Below are 18,668 nucleotides of genomic sequence, written 5' to 3'. Positions count from 1 at the left end.
CACACACTGCATTAAATTGGTCTGCATGGGTGTCTTCCCAGAAGATGATGCACAAGAGAGCCCTCAAACATTTTGCGGAAGTCAAGCAGACTAAGAAAATGGATTAATGGAATCATGTCCTGTGGTTTTATGAGACCAAGATAAACTTATTTGGCTCAGATGGTGTGAAGCGTGTGTGGTCACAACCAGGTGAGGAGGACTAAAAGTGTGTCTTGCCTACAGTCAAAGATTGTGTTTGAAGTGTCATGGTTTAGGGCTGCATGAATGCTGCCAGCTGTGTGGAGCTACAGTTAATTGAGGGAACCATGAATGCCAAGACTTACTATGTTATACTGAAGAAGAGCCTAATCCCTTCCCTTCTGAAACAGGGCCACAGGGCAGTATTCTAATATGACAATGAGCCCAAACACACCTCCAAGATGACCACTGCCTTGCTAATGAAACTGAGGGAAAGGGTATGTGCACACGTCAGGATTTCTTGCAGAAATTTCCTGAAGAAAACCGGGAATTTTCTGCAAGAAATCCGCATTTTTTTTTTGCGGTTTTTTTCCCAATTTTTTCGCGTTTTTTTTAGCATTTTGCAAGCGTAATTAGCTTGCAGAATGCTAAAGTTTTCCAAGCTATCTGTAGCATCGCTTGGAAAACTGACTGACAGGTTGGTCACACTTGTCAAACATAGTGTTTGACAAGTGTGGCCAACCTTTTACTATAGATGCTGCTTATGCAGCATCAATAGTAAAAAGATATCATGTTAAAAATAATAAAAAAATAAAAAAAATGGTTATACTCACCCTCTGCAGACAGCCGATCTCCTCAGCGGCGTCCGTTCCTATAGATGGTGTGTGTAGGACCTTCCATGACGTCGCGGTCACGTGAGCGGTCACATGAGTGGTCACGCGACCAATCACAAGACCGTGACGTCATCGCAGGTCCTTCACACACACCATCTATTGGAACGGAAGCGGCAGCGTGCACCAGAGAGGCGGGAAGACTCCGGGGGCCATCAGAGGGTGAGTATATGACTATTTTTTATTTTAATTCTTTTTTTTTTACTAATTATATGGTGCCCAGTCCGTGGAGGAGAGTCTCCTCTCCTCCACCCTGGGTACCAACCGCACATGATCTGCTTACTTCCCGCATGGTGGGCATAGCCACATGCGGAAAGTAAGCAAATCAATGCATTCCTAGTTGTACGGAATCCCCGCAATTCGTATAAATATAGATAAGCGGTGCACTCCTGTGCAGATCATGAAAAATGGGGTGCAAAACCTGACCAGTAAAGTAGAATGCATAAACAAGGAAGAAAAAGACTAGACCAATAACGGTATGCACACCCCGCAATTCCGCAAATTTAATGAACATGTTGCTTTTTTTTCCGCGATGCAATTTTTTCGTGGAAAAAAATGCAACATTTGCACAAGAAATGCGGAATACACTGTAAATAATAGGAGGCATATGTAAGCGTTTTTTTCGCGTTTTTATCACGTTTTTATAGCGAAAAAACGCAAAAAAACCGCGAAAAATACTGAACGTGTGCACATGGCCTAAAGGTTCTGGACTGGCCAAGCATGCCTCCACACCTAAACCCTATTGAGAATCTGTGGAGCATCCATAAATGGAAGGTGGAGGAGTGCAAGGTCTCCAACATCCACCAGCACCTTGATGTCATTTTGGAGGAGTGGAAGAGGATTCCAGTTGCAACTTGTTAAGCTCTAGTGAACTCCTTGCTCAAGAGAATTAAGGCAGTGCTTGAAAATAATGGTGGCCACACAAAATATTGACACTTTGGGCACAATTTGACCATTTTCACTTAGGGGTGTATACACTTTTGTTGCCAGTGGTTTAGACATTAATGGCTGTGCATTGAGTTATTTAGAGGGCACACCAAATTTACACTGTTATACAAGTTGTACACTGACTACATTACAGTGTATCATAGTGTCATATCTTCAGTGTTGTCCCATGAAAAAATATAATAAAATATTTACAAAAATGTGAGGGGTATATTCACTTTTGTGATATACTGTATATCAGATGGTGGAAATCCTGAGGTTCCTTGCACCCATATGTATCGGCACCTTAAGCAACACCAACTATATACATGTTTCTTATTGCCTCCAAGTGATTTTCGCAAGTAGCATAAACACGTGACGAGATTGAATGACATGTGCGCGTGACTACAAGTCTAGTAGGGGGCCCAGTACATAAATGTGATTTATTATGCATAAAGCAGTTAATTTATAACTACCATGACATTTTCTGAAATCTCTTTACATGCTTGGAATAATTCACTAGAATTTGTTAGTATTTGGATTGTCCGAGTCGCAATGTCCCTTGTTTTGTAGAGCAGGAATAACCACGGCCACCTGTTTCTGCAATGAATAGACACGTTATTTTACAAACAGATACAGTGTGTGCTTCTGTCTTTTACAGTCCTTTGTTTATCTGCGATGTTGTGTTAGAAAATCATATTTTCTCCTACTCCTCCACCATCCTCTGCTTGTAGCAGCGAGCGGAACGCAGCTGGCTTTCCAATAACTGTGCCAAGCAGTGACTACTCTAACTCCCCTTGTCACCGCTTCATTCTCGTTTGTTACAATTAATGCATGTAACAAATCCCAAGAAGTTGCTCCTGTTCTACTGGTTTGGATTTTTTTTTTCGGCAGCAGCATTATTTCCAGAATACAAACCATCTATCTCATCGCCTGTCGCAGATGTTTCCGTACAATAATTTCTTGCCTCTGCTGATTTCATCACCTGCTGCCCATGTCATTTGAAACACAAGTGGTATGTGCAAGGGGAACTCGCGCAAGTTAACATGGACACCTGTGGCCTTCTTGTCTGTTCTTCTAGCCTTGCAGATGGCTATTCATCAACCCTTGACTCAAGAACAGAAGACAGAGCCTCCCTATTGGGCTGCAAAGTGAAAATGCAGATGGGCATTAGATATTGCAGTGCCCTTATAGTATAAGCTCTGCTTATTTTCTTCATACTGACACTTCCAAACCCCAGTCTAATTGTGCTGCCTAGAAAAGTAATTGCTTTCTGAAAGACTGGACAGTGAAGATTCATGACAGGAAACGTATGATGACAGGTCTTCAGCTGAATGATGAAAGCTTTGGACCATATGAGTAAAAAGTTAATTGCTGCCTGGTACAGCAAGCAAGGTCTTTTCTCAAGAACTGTAAGCGCTTTTTAAATTTATTGTAGGTGTACCAATCCATTGAATGTATCTGACTGATATATTGCATTCAAATTTACAAAATAGCTGGAGATGATTTATAACTCCCAATAGTTCCCAACTCTAGTCTATACTCCTCTCTTAGAGGCTGGAGCCCATTTATGCCTTCATGGGTTCTACAATGATCCATGAACCATGTTGGAGATAAAATGATAGAAAACGTTAGACTTTTTCTAGTTTAAATTAAAATTTTTTTTTTTTTTTACCGATTTAACAATGTAGGCCACCGTAATTGCTCATGGGCTTATTTAATTGCCCTGACGACTTCACCAACCCATTCAATTGACAAGCCTCATCCACAGTTTGAACTCTTCTGGTGGAGCTCCAAGTTTGTTCTTCTGAACAGAATAACTTTATTATGCCCTTGCATATTGAGAAATTGCCAGTTGCCACAGACCACATAATCAAACACAGTTTGGGAGCAAATCCCGTAAAGGGATAAAATATCAACTGTGGTTTTAGAAAGAGAATTACAATTGGCAAATAGACAATTACGAGTGTGTTAGGTGATTTGACAGTTGTCCATTGTGAGGGTGGTTTGCTAGAAACTGCAATATATTGTTTTAACCAGCAAAACTCGCATAAAGCCACACAAATTCTACAGGTTTTATGTCCTAAAATATCAATGGATTTAAATGTTGGCGTATTCTATCTTGGGTTCAGTCAGTGCTATGAATGTGTCCTAACGTACCTGTCCTCTTGGCTCAGCTTATCCCAAGACATAAGACATATGCCAGACTTGCACTCTGTTAAGGGTCTGTTTCGCATGACGCAGTAAAGTATTGTTAGAAATTGGATTCCTTGAAATTTATGGAAGAGTAAAGATGGACACATCTGTTGTCTTCGTAAGGGGAATTTGCCACCAGGGTTTTGCTACCTCATATGACAGCAGCGTAATGTAAGAAGAGAGGCCCTGATTCCAATGATGTATCACTTACTGTACTGGGTGCAATCAGAGTTCTTACCATGAAGCAGAGCTTGGAAGCTAACTGTCTGCCCACACCAGGCTGTCTGCAGTCTGTGAGCTACTTATCAGAACAGGGGGCTTGGTCTGACCAGGGCTTGTGTGCACTGTGGGTCAGGACAATGATAATCTCCTAGTGATAAAACCTTCATTGTAAGTAAACAGCACACAGACTGATAAGTGACACATCTCCGAATTCAGTTTCTCAGCTGCTACCTCATGCTTTCCTCGGATTGCATAGCAAAAACCTGCTTAACCTCTTTAAGGGGCATTTAAACTGCAAGATAATCATATAACAAGTGTTTTTAACAACACTGGTTCACAATTATCTTGCAGTGTAAACAGGCTGCTGATCACTCTATGAATGAGCAAAATTATATTTTTGGCAGTATACAAAACATTGTTCTCAGCAGGGCATCGTCCTCTATATAAATAGAAATTTAATTGCCGAGAACCATGACCGCCCATGCACCTGAGAGCTCTAGCATAGATTGCTCAGTGTGCATCATTTGCTTTGGTCTGCCTATGTATACAGGAATTCAAAAGAGCGCCGATTGATATGTTTACTGATCGGCGGTAGTATCGTGCCACTGATCTGTCTATGTGTCTGTGTAAGGGACCTTTAGACATTGGGATCTATTGGTGTCAATGGGTTTATCAGTTTTAATATCAGACACTTTGCAAACCAGTATTTTTTAGTGAAACATTTTATTAATATGCTGTCATCATTTTATCCATCAGATGGACACTCTTGAGTTTTTGGATGAAGAAATAAGTGGCATGGCCAGGTGTCCATATGATGCCAAGCATGCCAATGTCGCTCTCTTTGCAGGTATGACCTTTTATTTTACTACATATCTACTCACTGTGTGCTATACAGGTCTATAAAGTTTAAATAAGCTATGCAGAAGTTGCATGAAGCATTTGAGAGGCATGTTGTAGAGCAGTGTTCCCAACTCCAGCCCTCAAGAGCCACAACAGATAATGTTTTCAGGATTTCCTTAGTATTGCACAGGTGATGGAATTATCAATTGGGCAATACTAAAGAAATCTCGAAAATATGATCTGTTGGTGGCTCTTGAGGGCTGGAGTTAGGGAACGCTGCTATAGAGTATATCTCAGCATGCAGCAAGTGAGGAGAGATTGTGTCAAATTTTGATAAAGTCATTAACAACTGTTTACTTACACGTTACCTCCCGTAACTCATTATTGCTTTACCACATATGTTACATCTGACAAGTTATATATTAAAAGAGACTAAAAATGAAAAGCTAATCAGCTGCCATATTTTTAGTTAGTGATTGCTAAACTACATTTTGAGCTTTTTATTACACTTTCCCATTGTAGTGGAGCATACTGAAGTTCCGTCCGGCACTAACATAGACCTGTGCCATTTGAGTGGAATGAGAATTAGACCTTGAAGTGCAATTTTGTGAATGTATAAAACTTTCATTGTTTAAATGAAATGTCAGATGTAATTGGAAATATTACTTTAAAAGATCAAAAAGGTCAATGTATAATTGCAAAGCCGAATTTCAAGGTCAGGTATTTTATTGAGTTTTTGATTAATACAGTATGGAGAGATATTCTATATAGGAATACAATACTCCGGAGTCTGGGGGGAATTAAAGAACTTCATTCAATCAATGGCAAGCTAAACTGACGCTTACAAACCAATCAGATCAATTTACTGAAGAATTAATTTCAAAGTTCGTCATATAAGAGGCGAATACATAAACTGATTTAATTTTCCAAAAATAAGGCTTTTTTTCTCCTTTGGCCCTGATTTGCATGTGATTTTTCTTGCAGCTCTACTTTCGGCATATGACCTCACACTTACAGTGCTGCTCATTTCAGTACAGCGAATGACACATAAAACAAATCTATTTGCTAAAGCCAAGATGGATGTGTCTGAATGAAATTTTATTGCTGGCAAAATAGAAAGAACTCATCACTGCATTGGACCCCAGGGCGGTCTATCACATTATATATTATATGCAGTGGATGTTTCAGTACTAGCCTCAAGTGGCCTTGTAGCGACTTTATATTTTTTATGCTGATTTAGATGCCATTTTATGCCTCTTTTTATTAACATGTGTATTGTACTGTATAATACTCGACCACCACTGAAATATTTCTCAAAGGTATCAATCAATTGTATGTTGGACACTTATCCCTAGCTAGAGGAAAGCCAAGTTTTGAGCTGTTTCTCATTACTCTACTTCATGAACAACGATATGAGGAATAGGAAAGAAAAATAATCCAGAGGGGATAATGAGAGTGGAAAGAAGGATAATTTCCCATGACTCGGATAGTATTTAGTGCTGTCCAAAATGACCATGTAAACACACATGCGTAAGAACTTAATTGAATGCATCTGTAATATTAGGCTTAAAATGATCTGGGATTTCCAGTCAGCAGCGCAGAAAGTCCAGTTTTGGAATGCACAACATAGTTTCTGTCTATATTTTTTATGTATTTTTTGAGGGAATAGGGGGTCGATTGTGTGATGCTACAACAAGCCAATTATGACCAGGATACAATATTGGTTTTGATACGGACATAGACCAGACATCCAAATATTATACAGTGATGTACTGCGGCTAAGCAAAATTTTCAAAACATGAAGTTCTTAGTTAACATTTTGACTTAAATTGTATAAGCCCAGTAACAGGTCATGACAAACCTCTAAGACCCAGAGCTGTGGGTTTTAGTGTGCAGCATGGGTGTTGTGTGGCACCTATGGCACTTCCCATGCTGTAGTATTGTCATGATGACTGTGGGCACCACACAATGCTTATACCAAGTCGATTATGGACCTACTACAGAAGTTTATGGTGACATGGAAGTGGGCTTATACGTTATGGTTAAAATGCTAACTCAGAACTTCATGTTTAGTACATCAATGTACAGTACATTATTTGGATATGTGGTCCATGTCTTTTTATACAGTTGTGATATATTAGTTTTGAATGTCTTGCAAAGTGATGAACACAATATGCCTAAGTATTTATAATCAGTATCTTGGAATATAATAGAACAGTTTAACCATGAAAATTCCACAAATATTGGTCTTCTTATCACGGGAAAAAGATGAGTTTGGTCTTTATTGTATGCATTTACTGTATATGAATATATATTTTGTAATGAGTAAATTAAATGTTATGACATTTATTAAAATGTTTAGATATTCTACATCAGTGTTTCTCAACTCCAGTCCTCAAGACCCAACAGGTCAAGTTTTCAAGATATTCTTAGTATTGCACAGGTGATAATTTCATCACCTGCTCAAGAATTAATTCCGTCACCTGTGCAATACTAAGGAAATCCTATGATTAATATAGATAATTAGATAATGAATACTATGGTATGTGCACACAACATTTTTTTGGGCAGATGCGCTTCATAGCCCACCTAAAAAATAAGTGCTTAAAAGAATACACATATGCACTGTAATGTAAAAACAACTTAAAGGGAACCTGTCAGCAGTTTTGGATGATATAAGATATGGCCATCACCTTTCAGGGCTGATATACAGCATTCTATAATGCCCGATCTGCAAGAGAAGAAAAATAACTTTTATTATACTCACCAGCGGGGCGGTCCGGTCTGAGAGGTGTCGCACTTCTTGGTCCGACGCCTCCTATCTTCTTGCGATGCTGCCCTCCTGCTGTTTGTGTGGATGATGTGCATCCTCCACATAGTCTCCTTGGCAACGCACTCCTGTGCAGGTGTACTTGTCTGCCCTGTTGAGGGCAGAACAAAGCACTGCAGTGCACAGATTCTGGGGCTCTTTGACCTTTTCCGGCACCTGAGCACTGCAGTACTTTGCTCTGCCCTCAACAGGGCAGATAAGTACGCCTGCGCAAGAGCGCGATGCCGAGGAGACTGTGTGGATGCATCATCCACACGAAGCAAGCAGGAGGACGGGGATCATAAGAAGATGGGAGGCACCGGACCAAGACCAGTGACGCCCATCGGACCGGACTGCCCTGCAGGTGAGTATAATAAAAGTTATTTTTCAGTTCTTCCAGGTCAGGTTGGGGGCAGATATACAGCATTATAGAATGCTGCAAATCAACCCTGAAAAGTGATGGCCATATCTTATAGAGCACAAAACTGCTGACAGGTTCCCTTTAATGAGCATATGCTAAGTGATTTGAGCTTCATTTAATTACCTCAGATTTCCAAAGACACAAAGCGATGAAGCTGAAATAGCTTGACCATTCTTCAGGTTTTGTCACTTCAGGTGTGCCATTTCACACACTGCTAAATATTGAAGAGACCTGGCTAATGATGTCAAGCACAGCCAGGCAGGCTTCCCCATATTCTCCGTAGCTATTACAGCACAAGAATACCACTGTTGGTTACCGCTGTTTATTATCCACTCTCCCTGAACCAGATAGGTTGAGATCACTTAGACATTAACCCCTTCATGACCCAGTCTATTTTGACCTTAATGACCTGGCCGTTTTTTGCAATTCTGACCAGTGTCCCTTTATGAGGTAATAACTCAGGAACGCTTCAACGGATCCTAGCGGTTCTGAGACTGTTTTTTCGTGACATATCGGGCTTCATGATATTGGTAAATTTAGGTCGATAATTTCTGAGTTTATTTGTGAAAAAAATGGAAATTTAGCGAAAATGTTGAAAATTTTGCAATTTTCATATTTTGAATTTTTATTCTGTTAAACCAGAGAGTTATGTGACACAAAATAGTTAATAAATAACATTTCCCACATGTCTACTTTACATCAGCACAATTTTGGAAACAAATTTTTTTTTGCTAGGAAGTTATAAGGGTTAAAATTTGACCAGTGATTTCTCATTTTTACAACAAAATTTACAAAACTATTTTTTTTAGGGACCACCTCACATTTGAAGTCAGTTTGAGGGGTCTATTTGGCTGAAAATACCCAAAAGTGACACCATTCTAAAAACTTCACCCCTCAAGGTGATCAAAACCACATTCAAGAAGTTTATTAACCCTTCAGGTGTTTCACAGCAGCAGAAGCAACATGGAAGGAAAAAATGAACATTTAACTTTTTAGTCACAAAAATGATCTTTTAGCAACAATTTTTTTATTTTCCCAAGGGTAAAAGGAGAAACTGGATGACGAACGTTGTTGTCCAATTTGTCCTGAGTACGCTGATACCTCATATGTGAGGGTAAACCACTGTTTGGGTGCACGGCAGGGCTCGGAAGGGAAGGAGCGCCATTTGACTTTTTGAATGAAAAATTGGCTTCAGTATTTAGCGGGCACCATGTCGCGTTTGGAGAGCCCCCGTGTGCCTAAACATTGGAGCTCCCCCACAAGTGACCCCATTTTGAAAACCAGACCCCCCAAAGAACTTATCTAGAAGCATAATGAGCACTTTAAACCCCCAGGTGCTTCACAAATTGATCCGTAAAGATGAAAAAGTACTCTTTTTTTCACAAAAAAATTATTTTAGCCTCAATTTTTTCATTTTCACATGGGCAACAGGATAAAATGGATCCTAAAATTTGTTGGGCAATTTCTCCTGAGTACACCGATACCTCACATGTGGGGGTAAACCACTGTTTGGGCGCATGGTAAGGCTCGGGAGGGAAGGAGCGCCATTTGACTTTTTGAATGAAAAATTATCTGCATCATTAGCGGACACCATGTCACGTTTGGAAAGCCCCTGTGTGCCTAAATATTGGAGCTCCCCCACAAGTGACTCCATTTTGGAAACTAGACCCCCCAAGGAACTTATCTAAAAGCATAGTGAGCACTTTAACCCTCAGGTGCTTCACAAATTGATCCGTAAAAATGAAAAAGTACTTTTTTTTCACACAAAATTTCTTTTAGCCTCAATTTTTTCATTTTCACATGGGCATCAGGATAAAATAGATCCTAAAATTTGTTGGGCAATTTCTCCTGAGTACGTTGATACCTCATATGTGGGGGTAAACCACTGTTTGGGTACACGGCAAGGCTCGGAAGGGAAGGCGCACCATTTGACTTTTTGAATGGAAAATTAGCTCCAATCGTTAGCGGACACCATGTCGCGTTTGGAGAGCCCCTGTGTGCCTAAACATTGGAGCTCCCCTATAAGTGACCTCATTTTGGAAACTAGACCCCCCAAGGAACTTATCTAGATGCATAGTGAGCACTTTGAACCCCCAAGTACTTCACAGAAGTTTATAACGCAGAGCCATGAAAATAAAAAATAATTTTTCTTTTCTCAAAAATGATTTTTTAGCCCACAATTTTTTATTTTCCCAAGGGTAACAGGAGAAATTGGACCCCAAAAGTTGTTGTCCAGTTTCTCCTGAGTACGCTGATACCCCATATGTGGGGGTAAACCACTGTTTGGGCACACGTCGGGGTTCGGAAGGGAAGTAGTGACGTTTTGAAATGCAGACTTTGATGGAATGGTCTGCGGGCGTCACGTTGCATTTGCAGAGCCCCTGATGTGCCTAAACAGTAGAAATTCCCCACAAGTGACCCCATTTTGGAAACTAGACCCCGAAGGGAACTTATCTAGATGTGTGGTGAGCACTTTGAACCCCCAAGTGCTTCACAGAAGTTTATAACGCAGAGCAGTGAAAATAATAAATGTGTTTTCTTTCCTCAAAAATATTTTTTTAGCCCAGAATTTTTTAATTTTCCCAAGGGTATCAGGAGAAATTTGACCCCAAGAGTTGTTGTCCAGTTTGTCCTGAGTACTCTGATACCCCATATGTGGGGGTAAACCACTGTTTGGGCACATGCCGGGGCTCGGAAGGGAAGTAGTGACGTTTTGGAATGCAGACTTTGATGGAATAGTCTGCGGGCATCATGTTACGTTTGCAGAGCCCCTGATGTGCCTAAACAGTAGAAACCCCCCACAAGTGACCCCATTTTGGAAACTAGACCCCCCAAGGAACTTATCTAGATGTGTAGTGAGCACTTAGATCCCCCAAGTGCTTCATAGAAGTTTACAACGCAGAGCCGTGAAAATAACAAATAATTTTTCATTCCTCAAAAATTATTTTTTAGCAAGCAATTTTTTATTTTCACAAGACTAACAGGAGAAATTGGACCCCAATAGTTGTTGTCCATTTTGTCCTGAGTACGCTGGTACCCCATATGTTTGGGTAAACCACTGTTTGGGCACACGTCGGGGCTCAGAAGGGAAGCAGTGACGTTTTGAAATGCAGATTTTGATGGAATGGTCTGCGGGTGTCACGTTGCATTTGCAGAGCCCCTGATGTGCCTAAAGAGTAGAAACCCCCCACAAATGACCCCATTTTGGAAACTAGACCCCCCAAGGAACTTATCTAGATGTGTGGTGAGCACTTTGAACCCCCAAGTGCTTCACAGAAGTTTATAACGCAGAGCCGTGAAAATAAAAAAATAATTTTTCATTCCTCTAAAATTATGTTTTAGCAAGCAATTTTTTATTTTTGCAAGGGTATCAGGAGAAATTGGACCGCAATATTTGTTGCCCAGTGTATTCTGAGTATGCTGGTACCCCATATGTGGGGATAAACCACTGTTTGGGCGCACATCGGGGCTCGGAAGGGAGGGAGCACCATTTGAGTTTTTGAACGCAAGATTGGCTGGAATCAATGGTGGCGCCATGTTGCGTTTGGAGACCCCTGATGTGCCTAAACAGTGGAAACCTCTCAATTCTAACTCCAACACTAACCCCAACACACCCCAAACCCTAATCCCAACTCTAGATATAACCCTAACCCCAATACACCCTTAACCACAACCCTAACCCAACACACCCCTAACCCTAATCCCAGCCCTAACCCCAACACACCCCTAACCCTAACCATAACCCTAACCACAAGCCTAATCTTAACCCTATTTCCAACCCTAGCCCTAATTCCAACCCTAACTCTAATTCCAACCCTAACCCTAAGGCTATGTGCCTACATTGCGGATTCGTATGAGATTTTTCCGCACCATTTTTGAAAAATCCGCAGGTAAAAGGCACTGCGTTTTACCTGCGGATTTCCAGTGTTTTTGTGCGGATTTCACCTGCGGATTCCTATTGAGGAACAGGTGTAAAACGGAATCCGCACCAAAAAATTGACATGCTGCGGAAAATACAACACACGCGGTTTTCACAGCGGATTTTCTCGCGGTTTCTTCTGCGGATTCCTCTGCGGGTTTTAACTGCACTTTCCTATTGGTGCAGGTTGAAAACCCGCTGAGGAATCCGCAGAAAGAATTGACATGCTGCGGAAAATAATCCGCTGCATTTCCGCGCGGTATTTTCCGCACCATGGGCACAGCGGATTTGGTTTTCAGTAGGTTTACATGGTACTGTAAACCTGATGGAAAACTGCTACGAATCCGCAGCCAAATCCGCACCATGTGTGCACAGTCTAATGTAACCCTAAGGCCATGTGCACACGCTGCGGATTTTGCTGCGGATCCGAAGTGGATTTGATGCTGTGGATCCGCAGCAGTTTTCCCAAAGTTTACAGTACCATGTAAACCTATGGGAAAAAAAAACCGCTGTGCACATACTGCGGAAAAATCCGCGCGGAAATGCAGCGGATTATTTTCCGCAGCATGTCAATTCTTTCTGCGGATTCCTCAGTGGGTTTTCAACCTGCACCAATAGGAAAGTGCAGTTAAAACCCGCAGAGGAATCCGCAGAAGAAACCGCGAGAAAATCCGCTGTGAAAACCGCAGTGGTTTTGCACTGCGGATTTTCCAAATCCGCTGCGGAAAAATCCGCAGCAGAATCCGCAACGTGTGCACATGGCCTAACCCTAACCCTAAAACCCTAACGCTAACCCTAAAACCCTAACCCTAACCCTAGCCCTAACCCTAACCCTAACCCTAGTGGGGTAAGAAAAAAAAATATATATATATTTTCTTTATTTCTATATTTCTATTTTTCACCTATGGGGGTGATAAAGGGGGGTTAATTTACTATTTTTTTTATTTTGATAACTGATAGGTTTTATCACAGTGGTCAAAATGTACTTGAAACGAATCTGCCGGCCGGCAGATTCGGCGGGCGCACTGCGCATGCGCCCGCCATTTTGGAAGATGGCGGCGCCCATGAAAAAGACGGACGGACACCGCGAGGCTCGGTAAGTATGAGGGGGGGATCGGAGCACGGGGGGGGATCAGAGCACAGGGGGGTGGATCGGAGCACGGGGGAGCGGACAGGAGGATGGGGGAGCGGGCAGGCGGACGGAGGGGAGTACGGGGCAGAAAAGAGGACTGGGGATGCGATCGATGGCGGTGGGGGGGAGCAGATTAGGTTTTCCAGCCATGGCCGATGATATTGCAGCATCGGCCATGGCTGGATTGTAATATTTCACCATTTTCATAGGTGAAATATTACAAATCGCTCTGATTGGCAGTTTCACTTTCAACAGCCAATCAGAGCGATCGTAGCCACGGGGGGGTGAAGCCACCCCCCCTGGGCTGAAGTACCACTCCCCCTGTCCCTGCAGATCGGGTGAAATTGGAGTTAACCCTTTCACCCGATCTACAGGGACGCGATCATTCCATGACGCCACATAGGCGTCACAGGTCGGATTGGCACCGACTTTCATGACGCCTACGTGGCGTCACAGGTCGGGAAGGGGTTAATAAGTCTGTTTTGGTAATAGAGTATAAAATTGGTTCAATGCAAAAATGGAAATTTGGCTAAACAGACGAATTTGCATTTCAACTCAAATACCTAGGGCTGTGACAGTGGGACCTTGAGGGAATAAATTACATCAGACCTCACATACATGTAAATTAGCAACTAGGAAAAAAGGCTTCAGTGATAAAAGAAACTTTGCTAAAATTGTTCCTTTTGATTTTTTTTTTTTTTATTCCAGTTGCTGTGTCAAATTTAGGAAGGTTAATAATGAAGATCAGCAGTAATCAAACAAAAATTGTGTCATCATTACTTGACCTTATTTATTTAATCGCATCTCATCACTGAGTTTTATAAGATGACTTTATATAATATAAAAAGGATGTGAAATGAAACCTAATCCATGGCTTTAAAATCGAAATTATCACTGGAAATCTGGAGTATTACGCCTGTCGAGGTGTATTCTGATTATTGCCAGCTTGAACAGGTCTCTTCTTCATCCAGGACTCCTCTGGAAACAATCATCCAATAGACACAAATCCATAGGAAGCCTGAGCTCATTAGTTCTACAGGGAGCTTTACATTTTTCCCTAATACTTCATCCTTATAATCTTGCATAAACAAGCAAATGTAATGTAGAACTATGTGCAGTCATGTGCATGTATAATTTAAATTGGAGCCTGGCTAATATAAGAATTTAGGCCATTAACTCAGTACAAATGACATTTGAGTATTTGTTGTAATGTATTCAAGCACAGAGGAAAGACTATAATATCGAGTCTGCACCAGTGAGTATTAGAGGAAAAACCTGGTCATGGGTTCCTGGTCGTACCTTCTGCATACCTTCACTCCACTGTTAAGAGTTGGATTTGAATTTCAGGCATTTCCTTTTTCATAACAGAATTTTTGTTCCTGCGTAATTGAATTTTTATTTTTGTTTTTTAAAGCTGTATGGGGCTCAAAACTAACAGGCAAGTAGATGCTAACCATGTTCTGCACAGGAACCATCTCGGCTGGCTCAGCTGGCAATTCCTCTGCTTCATTTCACCTTTCGGCAACAAAGCAGCACCTTCTTTTTTGGCCTGCTCTGTCAACAGGACATCACTGCCGACGTCATGCTGATTGACAGCTCGCTCAACACAGGTAGCGGGGAGCCGGTTGTCAAATATATTGGCAGTGACACACCATCAGCAGAGCAGGGCAGAAGAAGAGACGCTGCTCTGACAGCATGTTGGAAGGAGAAACCGCAGAATCACCATCATGAGCAGTCTATGACCCTACTCTGCCGACAGCAATCATCACCAGCCAGAACGTTAGAAACTACCTGCCTGCTAGTTCTTAGCTCGATTTATAAAAATATTAAAAGTCCCAGATAACTCCTTTAATGTTGAAGTCCCAGAGATACAGTGTCTGACGCTTAGCAAATACTGTACGCAGGACATCCTTTGTGCTTTTTTTAGCTTGTTATATTCATTTTTACAAGTTGTTTCAATTAAGACCGACTGGTCGAAGTGCATCAGCAGTTATACTTTGCTGTTTTGGCTCCTATGCTTTAAATTTTAATGGATTTCTGAATAAAAAAGGAAAATTTTAAATAGTTTCCAGCTATTTTTTTCTATGGATATGGTTTGCCTGCACTTGCCAATGGGCCAACAATAATAAAGGAGCTGTCCGCTACTGGATATCCTGCTTTGAATTTGAATCCTACAAAATGGTGAATAAAATATAAAAAGCATACCTACCAATACCTCCTGAACCAGCACCAAACAGCTACTCTAATGAAATAGTGATGCTGCAGCCCAATGGCGGCCTCTCACAAGCTGATGTATTAAATTGGCATGAAAGATGTTACAAGCGCACCTGAGCACACAGGGCTATGAGCGGAGGAGCAGCACCAGTTCAGTATGGAGGTATCCTTTTTTATTTCATTCAGCACATTGGAGGCATTCGAAAGAGATTAGAAAAACAGAAAAACTTTTCAGCTCACCCAGTAGAAACATTCTTCTGTAGTCCACATAATGTCCGAGCAAGGAAAAAACATCTCTGTCTGACGTTAAAACTTGTGCACATGGAAAGAAAAATCCAGCTCCAGGAATAAAAAGTATCAAAAATTTATTTAAACATATCATAATTTTGAAAACTGCTGACAAGCGAAAAATTACATCATTTGGATGGAAGCTACCATGTAGTCGCTGGACGTGTTTCGAGCACAAACGGCGCTCTTAGACTTAAGCCAAGAACCTAAGTCTAAGAGCGCCGTTTGTGCTCGAAACGCGTCCAGCAACTACATGGTAGCTTCCATCCAAATTATGTAATTTTTCGCTTGTCAGCAGTTTTCAAAATTTTAATATGTTTAAATAAATTTTTGATACTTTGTATTCCTGGAGCTGGATTTTTCTTTCCATTCGAAAGAGATTGCTATATAAAACCTTATTTGCAGGACTGAACTGAGGCTTACTAGGTTTCTTGTCTTCAAACTGCGTAAAAACAAAAAAGAAATGACCTAGCTGCTTATTGTAATTCATCAGAATTTAACTTTATTTGCTACAATGCATGAAAAGTGAGCCACAGACTCTAAATGGTTGTGTAATATAGCATTTTGTTATGTTGTGTTATCTTTTAAGAAAGAAAACATATTTACACAGATCCATTAGGACCTCATAAACATCGTACCGTAATGTGGCTTTTATCTTGACAGCTTGCAAATGTTTCTTGTAATTTCACACAGATTTCAGTGCATAGATTAATTGTACTGTACCTCAATTACTGTAGCGAGAAGAGAGAGATACAAGATCAATACACTGAATTATTTTTACCATAGTCTGGACTTATGCTTGCCATACACCTTAGATAGCTGTCAGCCAACTGATGGTTCAACTGATTGTTTGGCCGCCATCCATCCCGGCTGTCTCTCCCATACACACGGGCACTCCCTTGGCCAAGCGCTACTGTATACTCTATGAGAGACCTGTCACCAGACATGTCGGAAATTGAATATGACAAACCCTACTACAACATTAGTCTTATGTATAAGAGGGTCTTTAGCGTAAGGTTTTTGCAACATGGAATTATCCCTTTTAACCCATTATATTTTTATTGTAATATCTTTGGAATTCCTTTGATAGTTAGAAATCTTGAAGAAATCTGTGAAAAATATAATTTTACTTCACCTTTTCTTTTCAAGATGGAAAACTCTATTCTGCAACTGTGACTGACTTCCTTGCAATTGATGCCGTCATTTATCGGAGTCTAGGGGACAGTCGGAGTCTAGGAGACAGCCCAACTCTGCGGACCGTCAAGTATGATTCCAAGTGGTTGAAAGGTAAGGCTCACCTACTATACATCCATGTAATGTCGAATTTTCGAGGTAAAAGTTTCTTTTCACTTACATTTACTTCATGATGTCCAAAAATCTCTTAGATTTTCCTTAGCAACTCTCTGCGATCTATCCAATGATAGATGGAAAACGGATCCGTTAATTAGCTATCCGATTTTTCTTTCATTTGTAAAGGATCTGTTTTTTGCTTACTGGATCGATTACAAATGGAAGAAAGTGGATGGCTAATTAACGGATCCGTTCTCCATAGACTTCAATGTTATAAGAACGGATTCAGCAGAGTTCAAGTTTTTTTTTTTTTAGAAACGGACTAAAAAGTTGTGTCTGCCAAAGGATTGCTGCTGGAGCCGTTCTAACAGATCATTGTCACTATATCTTATGACATATCTGTCTGAAAGAAAAAAGGAAATTCCCCATTCAACACCAGGAATCCCTTTTTTCTCGAAAATGTGACTCTTTACCCAGCAGTATTTGAACGCCATGGGTACCTGATATTAACTTCAAGACAAGCTTGGGAAGTATAATTGGCCAATAATGAAATTCTGTGAGCGACATCCCGTGTATGTACATAAGAAATGTTTCTCTGCCTTACATCGTCCTTCTCTGTTTTCAGAGCCATACTTCGTGCATGCTGTAGATTACGGGGACCTTATCTACTTTTTCTATCGTGAAATTGCAGTCGAATATAACAGCATGGGAAAGGTAGGGCAAGAAATGGACGTAAATTACCTGTTCAACTGCTCTTAAGTCATCCCAGCAATAAGAGACCTTGCAATGAGAACCATTAATCACCCTGACAAGGCCACCTTTTGGGAAGATTGCATTGCAGATCTTGAAACTTTGTAATGTCTTTCAAGTGCAGTCCTCTTATGTAGGATATTAGTGCTTGAGGGAGAGAGCGTGTACTGGCTCTCCGCGGTGCTAGGAACAGACGTGTGGGGAAACGACTGCCCTTTGGGAATGATGAGATGTCAGTACACAGAGAGAAGTGTGCACTCTTGCGGTGATGGTATCCATGATACCCTGCTTTATAGACAGTCATACATCCAGTATTGCCTCCTGTTATAGTGTACAAAACCAGACACTATTCCTATCTTATCTACATGTCCAGCTGAATGCAATCTCGTCTTATCTGTTATCAGCCATTTTATTCTGAGGAGAAGCTGATCCCAGCTGTCAGTAATAGGATAATGCTCAGGAATGCAGAAATATGTCTGTGATCAGTATTTTATCCAAAATGTCTTGCTGAAAAACATTTGTATTTATTTGAGTGATATTAGCTTTCAGCCTAAGACATGAAGATTGTCACAATGTCATATTGTGTAATGTAGTGACTTATTTTTGTGTCACAACAGTGATCACGAAGTCGCCATTTAAAAAAAAATACAACCCTTCTGGATTTTGGGTCACTGGTCACGCATTACATGTGAATTTCCTGCTATAGATTTTAAACTCAGCAGGTTTTATGCTGTTTAATATGAGAACAGTATGATGTAGGGGCATATCTCCTGATTCCAGTGATGTATCATTTACTGGACTGGTTGGTGCAGTTT

At 40.9% G+C, this 18,668-nt stretch overlaps 1 protein-coding gene across 5 annotated transcripts in view; it reads left to right on the top strand.

Annotated features, from left to right (window-relative positions):
- The window catches only part of SEMA6A (semaphorin 6A), a 282,441-nt gene that overhangs the window by 119,205 nt on the left and 144,568 nt on the right, over positions 1–18,668 (top strand). For all 5 annotated transcript variants that reach the window (XM_077290764.1, XM_077290757.1, XM_077290749.1 and 2 more), the window contains exons 7-9: positions 4,947–5,037; positions 16,963–17,100; positions 17,729–17,817. In XM_077290764.1, coding sequence (XP_077146879.1) covers positions 4,947–5,037; positions 16,963–17,100; positions 17,729–17,817 — 318 coding nt within the window. The remainder of the gene's footprint in view (positions 1–4,946; positions 5,038–16,962; positions 17,101–17,728; positions 17,818–18,668) is intronic.

The sequence above is a fragment of the Ranitomeya variabilis genome, chromosome 1 (assembly GCF_051348905.1).
Source record: "Ranitomeya variabilis isolate aRanVar5 chromosome 1, aRanVar5.hap1, whole genome shotgun sequence".
NCBI classification, from domain to species: Eukaryota; Metazoa; Chordata; class Amphibia; order Anura; family Dendrobatidae; genus Ranitomeya; species Ranitomeya variabilis.
Note: the sequence above shows the minus strand (reverse complement) of the source record. Positions and strands in the feature narration are given on the sequence as shown.